We start from the raw sequence: 20382 nt of genomic DNA, 5'->3' as shown, positions 1-20382 counted from the left end.
TGAATCTATGTAGGAAGTTCCAGGCCAGCAGAGCTACATGGTGGGATCCTGCCTCAAAACCAAAATTTAAAAAAAAAAATTTACTGAGGTTAAATTTTAGGCTTCCTAAAGTGGTATGAGGCCAATTATTAGTAGAAGTTGAGGAATACAAATTAGATGTTGAGGTTGTTGAAGAGACTCTGTGGGAGCTGTGAAGTGAGGCAGTGCATTTTCTTGCTCACAGTTGCTCTGGCATCACCATGTAAAGCTCCCTAGAAGCTGAAGAGAGCTGCCACGGGGACTTGTATTTATGCCAACCAAGTCTGTCCTGCTGGGAGGGATAGACTGACACATGCACAGTGAGACAGGCCTGACTTCAGGCCTCTGGCTTCCCTCTGTGCAGAGCCTGGGCTATCCTTTGTGGAAGTGGGACAGTCTAGGTAGGTAGGGGCCAAGGTTGGAGATTGCAGCATTTATCTAGAAGTACTCGTGGGCTCTTAACACTGATGGGCTCAGTGTCCATGTTACTGTGCAGAAAAGTGACCACGTACCCTGTTCACATGTCCAAGGAGTCCCCTTCCCCATCCTGGGCACTGCTTGGCAGTATTCGAGTCTTGCCCTACTCTGGGTTAATAGGAAACTTACTCAAGGTGGTCCTGTGCAGCTGATGGAGTCTTGCTTCTCTTTTTCAGAATTGGTAGGATGGCTGGAAGGCTTCCCAGAGAGCTGGCTGATGATGTAGTGGGGTCTGTGTTGGACTGTTTCAGGTGGGTTATCACTCTCAAAGGCAAGCCTGCAGGTTTTTGTTCTTCTGTATTATTATATATGCTTTCAATTGAGATATTTATTAGAACCCTAAAGCCTATTTTTTCCTTGTTAAGTTAAACTTGACAATTGCAATGATGTTGTTTCAACATCATTATATATCTAAAACCTTTAGACAGAGATGAAGCCTTTGCAAATGTAGGTCTTCATCTTCAAGTGAAGGCTTTGGGCCTGAACTGTGAGGGGGCAGAGCTTCTTAAAATGAGGGAATTTTCTGGATGCATGCCTCATATTGCTACTAGCCCCAGTGGCTACTGAGACTCTTGAGTGACTGAGGCCTGGATTTGGAGTTGTATTGTAATGAACTGAAGTTTCTTGACATTCTGAGTGTATGGGGCAAATGGCATGTGTGTATGATGGCATGTGGGTAGGTGTGGTCCTGGGGCCATAGACTGGTATTGTGGACTCATAGACAGGAACCTTGGTCTTGTTTCCTTCCCAGTGATTGTCCCTCTGGGTGTAATGGTTTCTTAGAGGGTTGAGGAGGGCATATGCCTTATCCTACAGTCAGGTTGCATGGCCATTTATTGGCTGTGCTGTTCTGGGCCTGCTATTCTGTGTGGCTGTGACTGTCTGGCAGGAAGTCTGTTATCAGCACTTTGAGCCCTCCAGCACTTGTCCTTGTGACTTTAGAGATGGCCTACCAACAACCCAGAGTACACTTCCTTTTGAACTGGGCCTTTCATTTTGCCTCAGGCTGCTTAGTGACAGTTTGCAGTTTAGAGACTGTTTTCCAGTGGTGGCAATATATAGTGGAAGTACTAGCAGAAAACATCCTTGTTGGGACTGCTTTGTGGAGTGTGATGAGAAGACACCGTGTATAGCTGCTTTTCTCAAGGTTCTGCAGATTTGTTTCAGGCCTTGTCCCTGGGCTCCCCCTGGAGTCATGGGATGGATGGGCTCCTGCTCTCCCTGGGCTTTGTGCTGCCAGATTTAGGAAGGGCTGGGATTCCATCATTGTCAGCCTTCCCTGAGTGTCAAGCACTGTTTTTTCCATCCCCCAGAGGGCATTTCTGCACATTCCCTCTGGTCACTTAGAACTTTTTTCCAGGTGCCCCCCTCTCCCAACTTTTTTCTACATTTTCTTTCCTCTAGTTTCTCTGGCATCCTGAGCCCATTCTCTTTGGAGTGTTGTGGGGTTCTAGTGTATACAGCTTCTCCAGACTGTGTTTTTTTCTCCTGGCTTGTAGTCTTGGTTTAATGTTGGACCCTGGCTCATTCAACCTTCTTATGGGTCTGCTGTTTTAATAGATGGCAGATACTAAAGCGTGTCCTGTTTTTGTGCCTGTGTTCTGGAGAGAGGAAAAGGTATTACATCCTTAGCCCAGCATGGAGCAAGCATGCTGATGGGAGGGAGGGTCAAGGCGTTGGGTCTGTGTGGAGGCCTGAGTCTCGCAGCCTCTTCTGCAGCCCAATGATGGCATCTCCAGCATTCTGTGCTTTTTCTCTCTGGATTCCTAAGCTTGGGAGCCTAGGCTTAGATGTGAGATAATGGCTTGCTCTTAGCACTCGGCCACAGTTTCTTACTATGCCCCTGTTGTATCGAAGGATGGGCTTTGTCAGACATGAGTCTGGAGTGGATGATAGCAGCTTTTCAGGCCTGCCTGCCTGAAGCCATAGTGACACTTTTGTACTTTAGAAATGATATATTTGAGTTAACATTATGTTGATACTGTATCAAGTTCACTATGACGATGAATCTTCATGAAAAGTACGAGGAAGCATCTCTCTCCATTTGAAACCCTGAAGGACATAAAGATTTAGAAGTGGAAAAAGAGAATATTTGGAACTGGAACCAGATACCAGCATTTGAGCAGTAGAGGTAGGAGGATCAGAGTTCAAGGCCAGTCAAGGCTACATAGTGAGCATAGTGAACTTGAGGCCAGCCTGGGCTACAGGAGACTCTGTCTTAACTAATAAAACAAACCCTCCAAGATTTGAAGTGATCACATAGCCTCTGAGCAGACACCTGCTAAGACATCTGGCACTTTCAAAAATTGTAATTATGAGTGAGTCATACAAATTGTGGTGAGTGGGAGGACAGCTGTATCTGACACGAAGGCCCGTGCTGTCCATCTTGAATACATTAGTAACTTCTTCTCTCTTAATAGTTTGTGTGCTTTTGGCCATACAGTTTAGTGCTGATTTTCCTACACATTTCTTTACTGTTAAATGAACTCAGCCAGAATAGGTAAAAGCCTGTCATTTGATTTTGCTTTTCTGTGATGTGCATTTCCATGTTTATGTTGGCAACAAAATACAGAAACCTCAGAGCAGCTCTGACCAGTCTGAGAACAGTCACTCACATTGTAATAACCGTAGGCCACACCCTGAAGAGAACTTTTGAGTACACAGGCACATTGATTTCAAATATAAAGTGTTACTTGTGAGACCCAATTTAGTTGGGTGCAAAATTGGTTTTTTGTAGTCTTGGTTACTTGGAAGGATTACTTGAGCCTGCAAGTTTACAATCAGCCTGGGAACATAGCCAAACCTGACACCTCCATGCCTTTGAAAAAGATGTTCTCTCTCTCTCTCTCTCTCTCTCTCTCTCTCTCTCCCTCTCCCTCCCTCTTTCTTTTTTAATTCCTTCCTTCCTTCCTTCCTTCCTTCCTTCCTTCCTTCCTTCCTTCCTTCCTTCCTCTCTTTCTTTCAATGAGATCTCATGTGTCTTAGCAGTCTAGGCTTAAACTTCTTCCCTTCCTGGAGGCACATGGCACAGTGGCCATCTTATTTTATCAGTTTTGTAATCTTGAATGTTGAGCATTCAAGTAACAGTGGGTGTCATTTAAAGGCATCCACCTGTTTCTTTTCTATTAATGTCCTCTGAGTGGGGTGGAATCTCTGTTGAGTCTCTGCTGTCTGATGAGAGTAGGCTGAGGTTGCAGCATTGTGGTCATGGTGGCAGGACACCATCTCAGGCTGGTGACTTGGTTTGATGTTGTAGATGGTTGAATGTCTCTGGGCTGGTCTTTTAAAATTGTTTTTACACATTCACTTTACATCCCACTCACTGCCCGCTCCCAGTCACACCCCCCCCCAATCCTTCCCCATCCCCTTTTCCCTTCTCCTCTGAGCAGGTGGGGGCCTACCCTGGGTTCCCCTCACTCAGACACTCTCAGTCTCTGTGAGGCTAGGTGCATCCTCTCCCACTGAGGCCAGACAAGGCAGCCCAGCTAGAAGAACGTATCCTCTGGACTGGTTTTGCATTGACCCAAGTCTTTTCACTATTATTAGGTGTTGTAATGTGTAGTATTGATGTGGTAGTTATGTTCAATTAGGTTAGAGTGTCTTATTTGTCTAGCCAAGAAGTAATGTAGTTTTAGCAAGGCTTTTGGGCCCAGAATATGGACCAACTTGTGTTTCTTACAAAATTGTGAGTTTTAAACTTGGAGTTGACTTTAGAACTCTGGTTTCAGTTTTCAGGAGACGGATAAGGCATGGCATGGTGGATGTCTGGCATTGGCAGAGCTGGGTAGACGAGGCCTGTTGCTACCATCCAGACTCTCAGAGGGTAAGTAACCAAACCGTGTGAATCTGCATCCTTAGGGCTGCTGAGACTTGGTGGGGTTCTTCAGTGTGGCTAGCCATGGACACCAGTGCTTCTATGGAAGGGCATGCCATATGCATATTTTTCAGGCGTCTTTCTCATGCCAGCCTTTATAATGTACTAATTATCTCTTCAGCCTGTTGTAGCTGCATGCTGTATAAACTACATGTGCTGGATTTGGAGGGTCATGGACAATGGTAATATTTGATTTTCTTGTATCTAGAACTGCCTTTCACTCTTGAGGGGTGCCTAGAGCTGTAGGTTGACATAGCTATGGCAGCAGTGGAGCTGAGCCTTAGGAGAGCGGGTACAGTGTAGGGTGTATGCAGAAAGATCATGAACCCAGGCTAGCTGTTAGGTCCTGGTGAGGGGGAGTCAGAGGATAGTAAGGCTGTGCCATGTGCCACCATCTGGTTGGTGGGACCGTCCTTGTTGGTGGTTGAAGGTGCCTTATGAGTGGAAGGAAAAGGAGTGTAATGGGCAGAGCTGGGTAGACGAGATTGTGCTACAGAGATTGTGCAGGGAGCAGCTTTTGTCTAGAGCATTGGTTCTCATCCTTCCTAATGCTACCTAACTTTAATATAATTCTTCATGTTGTGGTAACCCCCAGCCATAAAATAATTTTGTTGCTACTTCAAAACTGTGATTTTGCTACTGTTATAAATTATAATGTAAGTATCTGATATGCAGGATATCTGATATGTGACCCTTGTGAAAGAGTTGTCCAACCCCCAAAAGGGATCATAGTCCACAGGTTGAGAACTGCTGGTCTAGAATCTGGTGGTTGCATCTCACTAATGCCCAGCTGTAGTGTCAGTATTGGGCACTGGAACACAAGGGACTTCTAGAGCAGCATTCTATTTAGCCTTTCTGCTTTTAAAAAAGTTTTATTACAATAATTTACATACCGTATAGTCTACCCACTTACAGTTTATAGTGGTCTCTGACATACTTGGAGTTGTGCAACATCATGTAATTTAACTTCGGAACATTTTCTTTGCCTCAGGCTGAAATTCTGCACTACAGAGTAGCCACTCCTACCCTGCTCCCAGCCCTAGGCGCTCTGGTCCTCTGGTTGCTGTTCTGTTTTGCCCTTTTCAGACATTTCATTAAACAGACTGCTGTTTGTTCTTTTGTGTCTGAACTTTGTGTGATTTTCTGATGATCACTGTGTGGGGCTCCATTCCTTTGCTGCGGATGGGGTTTCTACCATATGGAAGGAAGCACTGCTTCTTGCTTAGACTTATCAGTAGAAGTAACCACTGTGGTTGCCTCCACCTTTTGACTTTTTGAGTAGTGCTGCAGTGGACATTTGTTTATGAGTTTCTGCGTAGATATGTGTTACCATTTGTCCCGAATGTCGATCTAGGAGTAGAAATGATGGATCAGTTCAAGAAACAGGCCAGGCTCTTTTTTTTTTTTTTTTTTATTCTTCTCTCATACATTATGTCCGCAGCTTTCCCTCCCTTCACTCTTCCCAGTCACTCTTGTACTTCCCCTCTCCCCCAGGTCAACTGCTTCTCTGTTTCCCTTAAAGAAAAAGAAAGAAGGAAATAGAGGAAGGAAAGAAGGAAGGAAGGAAGGAAGGACGGACAGACAAGCCTCCCAGAGATATCCACCGAACATAGCATAATACAGTATAATAAGACTGGGCCCAGACCCTCATATCATGGCTGGATGTGGCAACCCAGTAGGAGGAAAAGAGTCCCACACATAGGCAAGAGAGTCCCCCACAGGCTAGACTCTTGTAACATGGCTGCCCCGTTCTACATTCTCACCAGCTGTGTGTGAGGTCTTGGGTTCCTCACATCCCCATCGGTTTTTATTTTTGTCTTCCCTCTTTAAAAAAAGTAGTTACCATCGTATTTGTTGTGGGATGTCAGTCACCTTACCATGGTTTGGTTTGTGTGTTCCCAATGACCAAGGAGGAAGTCTGAAACTGCTCCAAAGTCTTGCTAGATGGTGACTGCTTTTTTAGCTGGGCCTGCCTCCTTCCTTGGTCAAGAATTGCGTCCAGTGTGGCAAAGTTACACTGTTTTGTCAGGTAGGACTGGACGTAGCCTTTGGGGGAGCTGAGAGGATTTCCTAGAACATTAAGGCCCATGTGTTAGTTTAGCCCTCTCCTGAGGTCAGCAGATCTTTTCAGACAGCTCAGCTGTGGAAACCTCATTAGTGAGGTTCTACAACATGGCTGTACATGGAACCTCTACTAGTGCTGCTTCTCTTTGGTCTTCTATGGGACTAGCGTGTATGAAATATAGCTGGGACATATTTCAGGATCTCAGACATCATTGATCCACCAGCTGGAGTGAGGATACGGGTGTTACTGGTATCATAACTGAGAAGTGTCAAGCTGCCATTTAAAACTGTAAAACATGATGTGGATTAAGTTAGTCCATGATCTTTCTCTTGGGAGTTGTCCTTCTGCCCTGCACTGCCTCCATGTGAACTGAACCTCATTGAAGCCTCTTTTTGTGCCGGGGCATGCTGTACTGTGTCCTGACGGGGGGAGCATCATCATCACAAGGGTGACAGAGACTCTGGAACACAGGTGTGTGAAGATGGTAACAGCAACCCTGAGCATCTTAAGGATGGTTTTATGTTTTTACTTTAGACCTCACACCATTCCTCTGAGAGTGGTCATAGCTGAGGGTGCTTCTTTTCATAGCCACTGTGTACCAACTTTTGCTAAATTGTCAGAAAACAAAAACACTACAATCTCAACCTTTGGAAATTAGAGGCAAGAGACTTAGGGATTCAAGGCTATTCTTGGTTACAGTGAGTTTGAGGTCAGCCTCAACTTCTTCAGAGACCCTGAATCTTAAGAAAAGAAAGAGAAGGAAAAGTGCGTGTTTGCAGTGAGAAGCCTGGATAAGTGTGGTTTAGGGGAGGATGAAGGTAGAAAGATGAGCATGCTGCTAGCCAGAACATTCGTGGGGAGCTTCCTGGGTGCATGCTGAAGTTGGGGAGAAAGTGACTTGGGGGAAGTCAGATCCGCTTTACACACAGCAGACTAGAGTATTGAGCTGAGTCTTAGGAACGAACAGCGTGGTCATCTTTTAAAGAGTTCTGCCAGGTTCTCTTCATGTATACATTTCCATATATATGTCCCCACATACCATGCCTCAGTTTGTATTTTGATCTTTGCTTTGGTGGATAAGGACGAAGGCCATCATCAAAGGCTACTTAGCCTTCGTTTCAGGCCACTCAGATGCTTTATTGGTCCTGGTTTTAGTCCTTTTGTTTCTTTGGGGACAGGGTTGCTCTTTGAACCCTCTACACTGTGAATATTCCATAGGGCATCATGATTAGCCTGGGAAGGCTTGTCTAGGATTTTGGCTATATATTCTCTGTGGTTATATTCGACTGGTGTTAATATTGTGAATAGAGTGTATACCTGCGTTCCTAATTTTGTGGTTGATTTTTTTCCCCTAAGTTTTATGTTTTGAAATTAAACATTTTTATCTCTTTGGATGCTTGGTTAAACCGTTTATCTCCTTTTCTGCTGTTTTTGTTCAGTGGAGGACCCTGTGCCTTGTGTGTTGTGTTTTGTTCAGTGGAAGACCCTGTGCCTTGTGTGTTGTATGGGCTCCTCTTTCTTCCAGACTTGGGATATGCACTGCCTTCACTTCCGTAAATATCCCAGCTGCCACGCTCTCCTTCTCACTCTGGGGTCTGAGTTTTCAGTGTGTATCTGTGCTCCATTCTGTCCCTCTGGTATCTTAGGTTCTATTCCTTTTCCTTGAGCATTTTTGTCCCTGCTCCTCATGCTGGGTGATTTCAGTTTCTGTGTTCAGTGATTTTGCCTTTTCCTTGTGCAGATCTGACTGTCAGCCCCTGTATTAGTTGGTTTGTTTTGACGAAGTTGGGGAAGGCTTGCCAGCAGGAGTGTGAGGCAGCCACAGTCAGCAAGCAGAGAAAGCTGTTGGTGCTTAGCTCACTTTCTCCTTCTTATGTAGTCTCCTTGCTCATGGAATTGTGCATTCCACATTTAGGATGGGTTCCTATCTTAGTTAACTCAATCTAGAAACTCCCTCATCGACACACCCAGAGACTTGTTTCCTAAGTAATTATGGACCCTGTCAAGTTGACAGTTATCACACCCCTCTAGAGAACCTGCATTTCAACTGTTGACTTTTCAATTTTAGAACTTCTGTCTCTTGGGTTGACATTTTGAGTTTGTTCAGATAAGATCTTCGGTTTCCTTTGAGCATTTAAAAAGTCTTTGTTAATTCTGAATGTCCGGCTGCTTCAGTGGCGTCTTTTCTCCCGTGTTTGTGTTGTACTTTCCTGTTCCTTTCCCCCCTTACAATTTTTGTTTATGTTGAAAACAGAATATTTTGAATATTTTAATAGGAGCCTCCAGAAGAAATCCCCCTCCACACATCCAGGCAGGTGCTCTTAGGATGTACTGAGTCCCATTGTGTCCTCTGTCCCAGTGACTATAATCTGTCCTGTATCTCAGCATCAGACATGATGTGATAGAGTATCTGTGAGTGCTGAAACAAAGTAGCTTCCTCCCTCTAGCATTCCTCTGGTTGTCATAAATGCTTGATTAGTATCCAGAGTTCTGCAAACATTGATCCTATCAGTTTTGGCCAGCTTAGCACTTCAGCCCAGAACTCGTGTTTGCCTCACTGCATGACTTCATTTAACAAGGAACTTTCAGATGGTGGTATGGCATCTATTTGGGTCCTCATAAGTAGCAAATGCCATGTAGAATTAAATATACAACAGTTTTGTTAGGAGCATGCTTGTGAAAGAGATGGGGGAGGAGACAGGAAGGCTGGAGATCTCCACTGGCTCTGATGATACACGCATGGGATGTCTGACATTTCATGTGCCAGGCGAACAGGTCCCTGGGCAGGGAGGGCCATGTTGACCAATGTCTAGAACAGGTGGGCGGGGCCATGTTGACCAGTGCTCAGAGCTGCACTGTTTAGTTTTAGCATATGTGCCATTTTGAGCTGCCAGACACCTGAGTTTGTAAGAAAATGAGGACTATATTGTGGCGTCTCTGACTTTGCTACTGGGTGAATTGTCTGCCTGTTCTTTTTTCCTTTGAGGGAGTGTCTGTGTTTTGTATCTATCTGTCCTTTCCTGCCCTGTAAAAGGTGGTATGGGAAGAGGACAAATCACAGTTGACCACTGTTGGGATTATTTAGAAAGGGTTTTTGATTTTTGTTTTAAAAAATAATTTGAGATACAGTTTACCTACATTATAGTTTGCTCATATAAAATGTAGTTCAATGGATTTGGGTATATTACATTTTCATTTAAAAAAAAAACCCTGTTAAAAAATATGTAAACAGGGATTTGTTGCTGCCATTTCCAGGTGTTTGCTCAATGGCTCTAACTCCGTTCATGCTGTTGGGCAACCATCTCATACCTCTGGGTCTAAATCATCTGTTGTTCCAAATGACCTGTTTCCCACACCGCATGACTCCAGTCCACTTCTAGTCCTACTTTTTTTTCCATCCTTGGGTCTTCATGTAAGTACAAAGTGTTACAATATTTTGCCATTTGTGGCTGGCCCATTTCATAGAGTATGGTGATCTCAAGACCTGTCATGGTGTAGCACGTGCAAGAATGCCCTGCTCTGTAAGTGATGCTGCAGCGCGTTCACTCTCCCCATGGCCCGTCTGCTGGCTGCTGTGGAGAGGAGGCGAGCGTGTCTTTTGCTTTAGGTCTGTGTAGTGTGTCTGGCACTAGGATTACTACTAGGTCATGTGTTTAGTTCTGTTGATCTCATCTTGGAAGCTTGTTTTTTTGTTTTGTTCTGTTTTATCTGTAATGTGAATGTAGAGAGGTAGTACTTGGGAAACAAGACCCTAGGTTTTTTTTTTTATTTTTAACGTAGTTGTAGAGATTCCTTTTGTTTTATAGGCAGATAGAATACCTGCTCTAGTTGCCGTGAGTATGCTGTTGAAACTTACCCTTGGAGCAACTCTCCATGGAGGATGGTATTTTTCCATGGTAGGTCTCTGATCTGAGGCCCATGGTACCAATGTACAGACCACTTTCCTGCAGGCTGAGCACACCTCCTATCTGGTAGAGTAGATTCTCATGGTTCACCCAGGCATGGGTGGCAGCTGGCTAGGTTCTTCTTGTTTGCCATTTAAGATGACAGAGGCAGTGGGTGAGTTACCCTTCGTCTATCAGAACCTTGGGGCCTGAGTGGAAGGCTGAGTGAGTTCTTATGTGGGTTGAGCATGCCAGGAGGATTTGCAAGTGCCAGACTTTGGGTCATGAGCACGGGCTATAGCGCTCCGTTCATCGTTCCCCTCCTTCAGGCCTTTACTTGTTGGGGAGTGAAAGGGGTCGTGTTTTGGTTGTTTGCCAAACATATTGGTGTATGTTTGGCAAACACAAAAAAATAGTCAGGCTGGAAAGTAAGATAATTGTATCTTGTTGGTTTTTGTTTTGTATAATCATAAGAGAGTAATTTTGGGCTTATATATATGGTGGTTTGAATGGACCTAAAGGCCTTTGCTAGCTCCTTGGATGGAAAGGGCTCCTCCTATCTTGCCAGGTTTAATAGAGGTTTTTCCTGCTTCTATGAGTGGGAAACCTGCTGCACTGTTAGAAATGGTTTGCAGCACTGGCCTTATGTATTCCATAACTGTTGTGAAAGACCCCATATCTCTCTCTCATGTTGGTATTTGAAGTTTTATTTGCATTTAACCAGTTACAGAGTGTTTCTCTATTTCTAACATCATCTGAAGGTAGAAAGATAGAAAGAATATTGGTCAGCTTCTCTGGGCATGCTCTGTTGGGGCTGGCTGGGAGCTGGGAATTGCTGGCTGAGCAAAAGGGGCCGTGAGTTCCTGCACTCAGTGCCCAAGTTTGTTCTAGCAAGTGGGGTGAAAGGTCCCCTGTCCAGACGTAGTGGAAGGGCTGTTGTGGAGTGGAAGAGTGGAGCTCCTCCCACGCAGCGTTAGCTGCCAGGGCTCCTGATCTTGGCCTCCAGGCACTCTGAGACTCAGGACTCCTTTGAAAAGCCCCACAGGTGAGGGTTACTACATGCCTGGACTCTGTGGCTACTAATTTATTTACCAATCCCAGAAGCACTTTCATAGTCTCAGTGCTGCCTTGGCTGTTGGCTCCCTCTTCCTGAATACTAAGGAAGAAGACTCTAAAGAATAACATAGAGCTGATATTGATCTTTGCTTTATGTGTTCTCAAAGTTCACACATGAGTTTATTGGAAAATTAACAGGTACATCATTTTAGGGAGTGGAAAGTGAGCCTAAGTGAGAAAGTTTGCTTTGACATCATAAGCAAATAGAATAAGGTGATCAAACCTTGACCAGCAAGCACATCCCTGATGGAAATAAGTTACTCGTAAAGTCAGCCTCTAGATGTTTGTGGACGGTTCAGTTAGAAATAATCACAACAGTTCTTACGTGTAACAGTTGATACTTAAACTGAAGATGTTTCTGGCATCAAAACACACAGCTATATTTAATAGGAACACAACAACAACACGGTAAAAGTTTTAGTTTTGAAAAATAGTACTTGTTTAAGGTCCTTTCTGTGAGTCTACTCACATTGCTGAGCTAGTTCTGTGTATTTCCCTGGTGTGTCACAAACATGAAGTCCCAGTGTAAGTCATCTGTCGTGGAGAGTATAAGCCACTCAGATTTTTTTTTTTTTTTTTTACAACCAGAAGTAGAAACACCTTTTAATATTATCTTAATGTTTACAAAAAAACTAAACAAGATTACAGCCTTTTGTCCTTTTTGAGGAGAGAAGAAAAATTGTATTTATAAAAACTGACTTGATAAAAAGTGAAGGTAAACTGTGGGAACACTGGCTGGCCCAGCACTTAGGAGGCCGAGGCAGGAAGATCACAAGTTTAATGCCAGCCTGAGCAACATGGCAAGACAGTACCTCCTCCAAAAAGCAAAAAAGTGAAGTTGCTGCCTGGCACATAGTGTGAAAAGCCTCTCTCTAGCCATAGCACTGAGTGCGCGTGAGGCCTCAAGATACCCGGGTTCTTCTGCGGAGAGTGAGCACTCTCGGGACGGGGTCATTCAGCTTTGGCTTTTTAGTTCCTTGCTGGGATTTTCCTGTGTCCCTTTGACTTGTCCTCTTTTGTCCTTTGGGTCTGAGGTCACACTGAGCCTCCAGGTTTTCTGTAGCACTGAGGGTGGGCACATCCTGACGGGTGGGTTCCTGGGCTGTGCCTTCCTCATCGGCCACTCGGACATTCCCTGGGCTATAGGCCGCCAGCTGACAGAGAGCTACAGCTGCCGTCTGCTTCTGTTCATCACTGCTGTCCTCCATGTGCATGTCTGGGGTTGTCCTGCTGTGGGCCTTGTCTTGCTGTGTCTCCATGCGGCTTGTCCTATCTTCAGAACCCTTTGTCTCAGTCTTTGGAGCGGCAGCAGGTTCTGCACCTTGTGGTGGGCCTGGGAGGGCAGGCCTTGGAGCCCAGGCATTGCATGGATCTTTCACGGACAGATTGAGTGGCAGGTCTTGCAGGGTGTCTGCCTGGGCGTTGCTTGCATACATGGGTCCATAAGTGGCTGCAGGGTTTGTCTCCAGCTTCTTAGAGAGATTGAGGGGACCTATTCTGGAGTGGTCCTCTGGGCTGGAGGGTGGGGCCTCTGTGATGAAAGAGGTACTGCTCCCTGTCTGGGCTGGAGGGTCACCGTTCATGGCCTGAAGGCTAGAAGACATGAAGAGAAATCTTAGAAAAATGATCATGGAAAGCATTTGGAACAAGTGTGAACTAACTTGGTGTTGAGCAAAACTACATTGGAGATTTTGAAAAAGAAATTTTCTTACCTTTTTGGAGACTCTGTTCTGTTTGCAGGAGGTTGAGAGTGAGGGCTTTCTGAACCCCTCTGGACAGGTTTGAAGGCGGTGGGGCTCTGCTCAGCTTGCTGGAGTCGCTCTAGGGTTCCCAAGGAGGCTGCTTTGTTTGAGAGGTCACACAGGCCTTCGAATGTTTGGCTTGTTTGGGTGAAGTTGGTGGGGCTTGGCCTTCCTGGGGAGCCCGTGGCAGCGCTCCCTGCTCGGGGGCTCATTTTGGCCTCTTCTGCATCCCTTTGCTCATCTTTAGAAGGGTCTTTAGCCTCAGGAACTGGACTTCCCTTCTCATACTCTGTGTGTTTCCTGTGGGAGCTTGAAAGGTTTAACTCTGAGGGACTTGAGGCTGGGTAAGCCAGGGCTGCATCTTCAAGCAAGCGAGAGCTCTGATCTCGTGTGATGCCAGTGACAGATGGGAGCCTGAGACTGTAGGAGGGAAATGCAGACTCTGGTCTGTAAAACCCATAAGGGATCGGTAGATTAGAGTGGTACTGCTGGAAAAATCTGTAGTGGTCATATGTTGATGGGGATGTGTTCAAGTGCTTGGGAATTGGCCCAGCAGGAGACAGGAAGTGTCTTTGGTCTTGGGTCCCATAGACAGACAGCAAAGTGGTCTCACATTCAGGCGTGTTCCCAGTCAGGAGGAAGGGGGAGTAAATGGCAGCCAGACCATGCTCTGTATAGAAGGGATGGGGGTACTCCGGGATTGCAGAATGCATATAGGGGGAGATGGCACCAAACCCCTTTGTAGAGGAGATTTTATGTGGAAAGTCAGGAGGGAGGAATGGGGAGCCAGCTTTCCAGGGGTAACCGGGCGTGTGGAATGCAGACTTGGTATGGAATGAGGCGGCTTTGGTGGTAGAATTGGCCAGCACTTCAGGGGCCTCTGTATCTTCTGGCCCCCTAAGTCTGTGCTCCCCAACTGGAACAAATGCTGAATGTCTAACCCCACTGTCGAGGCAGGGCTGGGTGCTGAGAATGGTTTCTGGTGTCATTTCTTTCTGTAGGGCTGGTTTCTGGGGACCTTTGTGGGCTCCCCGAGCCTGCATTTCTAGGTTCTCTTTGGCATCCTCCTTTGCAGAGCCCTGTTGAGACTTTGGATCAAAGCTGGAGAGTCCATTTAGGAGAGATTTGGAAGTGGCTGGCTTTGAGGTGGGCTCTGGCTGGTGGGTCTGCTTAGGATCCAGCGAGCTAGATTTGGGACACTTGGGAATACGATCTTGCTCTGATACTAGAGTAATGGAGTTTTTACAGAGACCGTACTTCATGTGATTGAAAAGATGTGACTTCTCGTTACATGTAAAAGGACACTGGAAGCATTTGTACTTGAAGGGCTTTCCTGGGGGCCGTGGAATATAGTGTGGCTTTTTTGGTTTCCGTTCCTTTAGGAGACTCATTATCCTTTGTGTTTGGACTCTGGTCTGCTCAGTGTGTGGTCACTGCTGCCTCCTCTTTGACCAGAATGGGGTGGCTTTGGAGGAGGTGAGTACTGTCTTCTTTCTTGCTGTGAGTACTCTATTTGAAGCCAGCTCCATGTGCTGAGGGCCTAACCAGGAGAGTTCCTTCCGTCAGGCACCTGCAGCTGTGAGGGCAGACAGAGACTGGTGTCAGGTAAAGGGTTAGAGGGTCACTGTCTCACTAAAGACAGACTAGGAGCCTGGTGCCTTTAGAAAGCAGGCAATACCTGCATCCCTGATAGTCTGCTTTCTTGGCTGCCAGCATCCTGGGATATTTTCTTAAGTCTAACCTGAAAGACTTGCCTGGGACCAAGAGAGCAGAGCGTCAGTGGCCAGCCTCTGAGTTTTGGGGATCCATATCCTGCAAGCTTGACTTCCCCTTCGTCCGTTTGTTTGGGGTTTCTGATAGGATTCTGTGACCAGAGCCTCCCCTCTGCATGCTCTGTGGGAGCGGACACTTAGTCCAATGTGCTCTGGCGTTGTTTAGCTGAGTGTTCCAAGGTCCTGCTTTGCTATGCTGCTGCTATATTATGTGCGTGAATATTTAAAATAAAAAATATTTAAGACATAGGACTTACTCTGCTGCTTCTAAAACTACAGAAAAGCCCATTTTATCAGAAAGTACAGTGGGTAAATGTTACCCACTGAACTACACCCTTAGCCCTAGTAAGTAGCATTTATGATGGCTCAATACAAATGTGGATGCTATATGTAGGTCAACTCAGTTTGCAGTGTTGTTAGGATGATTTGCAAGTCCCGGATTGGCTTTTATGTCTTGCCACTCATCAGTGTTTGGGAATAACTCATAGATTTGCCCTTCTCTTCCTTGGATATATAAACCTTCTTAAGAGACCAGAGCAGCAGTACCCAGGTAGAGGGAAGAAGCCATCCTGCCCCAGGTGCCCCTTGTACCCAGATCTTACAGTGTGCTTCCTAACCCAAGGCTGAGCACTTAGTGAAGCTGCCTCCCTGGACATCTAGGGTGACTCTGGGTGGCCTTGGGTAGAGGGAGAAGGTTGAGGCCAGGCTCCTTGATTTGTACAGGATATGTGAAAAGGGGAGGGTCCCCTATTTCATATGCTAAACACTTAAAAATAACATTCAGTGGAAATTGTTTAAGAAACGTGTTTTCAGCTACAAAACTGAGTTTGTAAAAAAAAAAAAAAAAAACATGTAAAGCCACACCCTCAAAACTTAGACACACACACACTTCTGTAAACCATACCTTTAGAAACATAACTACATTCTTATGATTAAGTCCTCACTCTTGTCTGCCCTGTTCCCAGTGTGTGTGTGTATGGTGGGCAGTGGGGTGGAGCAGCTGCAGGGACTGACTCTTTATCTCTACTTATGTGCTTCATGTTTCTGAGGAGTCTATCAGGTTTCATTTGGTTTCTCTTCTAATTTACACACACACACACACACACACAATATATATATATACTATATCTGCCACTGTGGTAGCAGCAATTCCATCACTTAGGGTAGACTAAGGCAGAGGGTCTCAAGTTCTCAAGTTCAAGGCCTGCCTGTGCTGCTTGGCAAGACTTTTCCTCAAAGCAAGAAGCAGCCCACAAAGAGCTAAAGTTATCCGGTCATCAGTATTTAGGGCTCTTAAGTAGTTGTCTGGGAGAGCAGTGGCTCAGGCGGTCCTGAAAGTAGTCCACTGTGAGAGTCTGCATGGCAGTGAGAGTGAAGCCCCCATGCCGGGAGGAAGCTAGGATCCTAGGCTCCTTGCAGGAGGAGTATGGGAGACTGAGCTGTCAAAGTGGGTCCTGCCTGGACTTCACTTTTGCTGTAGAAGCTAAAGTGAAGACAGAAGTCCTATGTCAAAGCTGATCATATTAACACTTAGTAATAGCCTTGTGACTTTTCCTTCTTATTAAAAGGAAAAATGTAAAGAAACTCTCTGTGGGCCCAGCGTATACCTGGAGTGCATTTTCCCTGCCCGAGTCAGGGAGCTTGAGAAGCCTCCCTTGTCTGACTGGCTGATGAGGGCAGCTCGATAAGTCAGTGGGACCTGTGCTGGCATGCTCATTACACTCTTGATTCTGAAGGCGTGAGAACCTCTGCAAGTCAGGTTCCCATGGCTGTATAGGATATGTCATGGCACAGATCTGAGAGGGATGATTTCATCACTAGCTGGGAGCATCATGATCAGAATGATGACAGTTGCAAACATTTGTCGAGTATGAGCTGCTTCCCAGTTCCTGGGGACAGACGTGGGACAGTGCCCCGTGTGTCCTGGGCAGGCTAGAAGAGCCCCTCAGGACGTAAGGAAATAATGACGGGCCCTCAGAGAAGCAGCTGTAGTAAATGTTACTGATGGTTTCGGGCAGCAGTAAGCGTGCCACTGGGGTTAAGTATTGAACATCTACGGAGGTTAAATAAGTACATTGTCATGGTAAGGTTTTCCTGTCTTACAAGAAAGAGGAGTAACTGAGGAAATAATTATTACTGAGTGTGCGTGCGTGTGTGTGCGCGTGTGTAATGCTATGTGAAGTTTTGGTTTCGGCCTTTGTCTTTTAATTTCTTTGGCTGCTAATCCCCAGGACAGTGAGCAGGCTGGCTGGGATAGGCAGCAGTGACTCTTGTGTAAGGGTTCTAGAGTGAGGCCATTTCCTGAGGTTTATTAAAACTGAAAGGGAATGGATATAGAAGCAGGCTCGGCTGTAATCATTTCAGTAACTTTGGATAAACTGACCCTCAGGATTTCACAATTGCTAATTAAGGCAGAGAGCTCACTGCTTGGAGGCAGGTGCAAGGCGGGCGTAACTCATCTATAAAACTACCCTGTTAGAGAAGTAAGTGGGATAAAATTGATGCTTTTGTAAGCTTTTGAATGATGATGTCAGCCTGTGAGTTCTCTGTCCTAAGCAAGTGAGGTTTATGACTATCAAGAAATAAACCCACAGCCATGACTGCAGCCAGGCACATCTGTCTGTGGGCATGGAGGCTTACAATAAGTCCTGTTTGGTCAGTTTATACCTGCTGGACTTTGTACTGCCTGGCAGCCGCTGGTGTTAAATATTCCCAAAAGCACACATTGTTGCCAAAACAGGAAAGCCAAGAACTTTGACTGTTTACAGTAAGTTTGGGTTTATATTCAAAGGTGAAGCTTTTCCTAAAGGCATAAGAAGGGTATGTGGCTTTCCCTTTTTTTTTTTTTTTTTTTTTTTTTTTTAGGTTGGGCCTGTTACTACTTTGGGAATACATCTCTGGAAGGCTATATGTGTAGCTATGGCTGTCTGAGAACTGTAGTGTTAGCATGTTTGATACTGAAACAATCCCAGAGGAATTTTACTTGGCACCATACCCTCCTCCCTTCTACTTCCCATACGATGGTCAGGGGGTTCATGAGGGTGTCTTCCCACAGGCACCCAGCCCGGATCAAGGGCTTTTGGCAGAGAGTTGTTCTCTGTCTTCCTTGGGGAAGCCCTGTTCTCAAACATGCCTCCCCAGACCTCACCTTGGCCCCAGACTTCCTTCTCTGAATCATCTTGCAATGCAGCATACAGTATGTACAATAATACAGTGACCTAGAAACATGTACAGTATCCAGCTTAAGATCTGTAAGATGTGTCCCAATTTTTTTGCTGACATACATCAGCTGTATGACTTGAGACTTCAATATCTCTTATATTAAACGACTTGACTGCATTCGGAAAGGGCCCTAGGCTGAGAGCACCTTCTACCTGCCCATAGTGTGCCATCCAGGATACCTGCCCACACACAGAGTGAGCACTGTGTAGTTTCGATTGGCCACAGGGTCCTGTTTGTCTTTAAAGCACTAAACTTCAGCAGTCCCTGAGTGTGGACATGCAGTGTAGCTGCTGGTGTCAAGACAGCAGTGAGTGGCTGGCATGTTTTTAGAAGTTTCTAAGGGGCTTGCACTTAGAAATCAGACAAGAGAAAGAATAATTTAAGAGAACTCTGATAGGACACAATAGAGGTAATTACAGCTTTGCTTTATAGGCCAGCGATGTGACAGGCTAGGCAGCTATGTTTGTCCTGTGAATTGACCTGCAAATCAAGACAGTGCAGTACTATTCCTCCTGGTGGTGTCCAGCTGTCTGGCGCAGAGCCTCGCAGGTGGAACGTCGTGAAGGGCATGCTATAATTACAGCACTGTGATGTGGCGTTATTGCACCACTCAAGGGCACGCCACTGTCGTCTACCTACTGGGGTGTCGCAAGAACGAGATTTGTGAGTTTTACTTCATGTGGGCTTTTGCAGTAACTGGCCGCCGCTCCCTCCCAAACTTTCTGTTCTTTAAGATGAAGGTGAACTTAGGGAGGCTGTAGCCTTAGAAGAAAGCTGTTTTCTAGAGTGTGTTTGGAAGGAAGGATCCAGAAAACAAATGGGTTGTGTTGTGCAGGCTCACGGCTTCCTGACCAGCATGGCACCGGAGCTCGCCTTGCCTGTGTTTCTGTAACACAGCAGTTTAAAACATCAGAAAGCCTTTGCTAATGCTCAGCAAACACTCAGATAGCAAATGCAGGCGTTTCTGCTTAAACCAAGTCCGACTTGGTCAGATTTGGCTGATTATTCGGTCGGTAATTATTTTCATACAGGTTTATTCCCCCCCCCCCATGTATAATCTTAACAACCAAACAAAAACTTAAATTTAGTTGGTTTCTTGTTTTTGAAAGGTTTTGTCAAAGCAGCAGTTATTTTAAATATGAAAAGCTTTAGATGTTAAACTAGAAATGAAACCAAACAGTTGTATCTCTCTCTCTCTATGTGAGTTTTGCCTCTTTTATGTCAAAATTTATTGTAATTTCTTTGAAAAGTAGGGAACGATTAAGCAATACTATAAATCCATCTTTTGTTTTTTAAATAAATGTTATAGCAGAAAGGATGGCTTGATTTCTAAATAAGCTTGCTCATAGTCTTGGAATAACGTATCAGTCCCATTAGGAGTTCTGTAATTGTGGTCTGCAACCCCGAGATGCACCTGCCGGGTTCTGAGTAATCCTTAGGGAATAGTGAGAGCAGGAAAGAGCAGACAACAGCAAACAATTTACCCAGATTCCTCAAGACACATTAAAGAATAGTTTTGAAAGAAAACTTGAAGAAATAGTAAACACTTACCAAAGGTGGGCAGTGCTGGGATGCGGAGTCCTTCTTCTGTGCAAGGTGCTGAGGTCTGAGGAGCAGGATCTGTTCTCACGCTGGCTCGCTGGCTCGGTGAAACTGGAGCCGGCTGTTCCAGTGGGAGGGATTTAAGTGTAGGAGTTGAGCCCTCAGGGCGTAGAGATGCACCTGATATTCCTCCGCCTGCAGCTACAATTCAAGTGCTTGCACCCACTGAGCTCCACGTAGCCTCACTGAGCAGGGATCCAGAGAGTCCTGTGCCACTCCAGGTGCCCCACAGGACTCTAGGTTCACGGTGTGTGGGGTCCTGGGAGGGCTGCCCAGTTGCAGAGGAGTCAGGATCCCTGGGTGCAGAGTCTAGTGCTGATGTACTTGTCTCACAAGTACTTGATGCTCATTAAAGACTCGGGTGTAGAGCTTCGCTCGCTCCTTCAGTACTCCAGCATACGAACCTAGAAGCAGAGAAATACAACTTTGTCCTGAAACACATGTCACTGATGGAAACATGGAAAGCGTTTTTGCTGTGATGCCCAGAGAAGCCTCTGGCCACCTCTGTGATTTCTACCCTTCTCTAGGAGTTTTGTTGAGGTCACCCGGAGAACTAGGGTGGCAGAGAGGATGCTAACCTTGCTGCCTTGTCACAGGGACCTGCCGGAAC

General features: G+C 45.7%; 2 protein-coding genes and 1 long non-coding RNA gene across 3 annotated transcripts in view; 2 read left to right on the top strand and 1 right to left on the bottom strand.

The window, feature by feature from the left end:
• Tbcd (tubulin folding cofactor D) overlaps positions 1-20382 on the top strand; it is a 163210-nt gene that overhangs the window by 49076 nt on the left and 93752 nt on the right. The window contains exons 12-13 of the mRNA XM_021178456.3: positions 672-746; positions 4224-4318. Coding sequence (XP_021034115.1) covers positions 672-746; positions 4224-4318 — 170 coding nt within the window. The remainder of the gene's footprint in view (positions 1-671; positions 747-4223; positions 4319-20382) is intronic.
• On the top strand, positions 4336-5488 carry LOC115032326 (uncharacterized). The gene is made up of 2 exons (XR_003837994.2): positions 4336-4551; positions 5361-5488. It is a non-coding gene; the product is annotated as an uncharacterized LOC115032326 (long non-coding RNA).
• Positions 11490-19853, bottom strand: Znf750 (zinc finger protein 750). The gene is made up of 3 exons (XM_021178457.3): positions 19722-19853; positions 13147-14752; positions 11490-13027 (listed from the first exon to the last, which is right to left on the bottom strand). Exons 2-3 carry the CDS (start codon positions 14565-14567, stop codon positions 12337-12339), a joined length of 2112 nt encoding a protein of 703 aa, XP_021034116.1. The 5' UTR covers positions 14568-14752; positions 19722-19853; the 3' UTR covers positions 11490-12336.

This window comes from Mus caroli, unplaced genomic scaffold (assembly GCF_978045245.1).
Source record: "Mus caroli unplaced genomic scaffold, Mus_caroli_1 scaffold_13, whole genome shotgun sequence".
Classification (NCBI taxonomy): Eukaryota; Metazoa; Chordata; class Mammalia; order Rodentia; family Muridae; genus Mus; species Mus caroli.
Note: the sequence above shows the minus strand (reverse complement) of the source record. Positions and strands in the feature narration are given on the sequence as shown.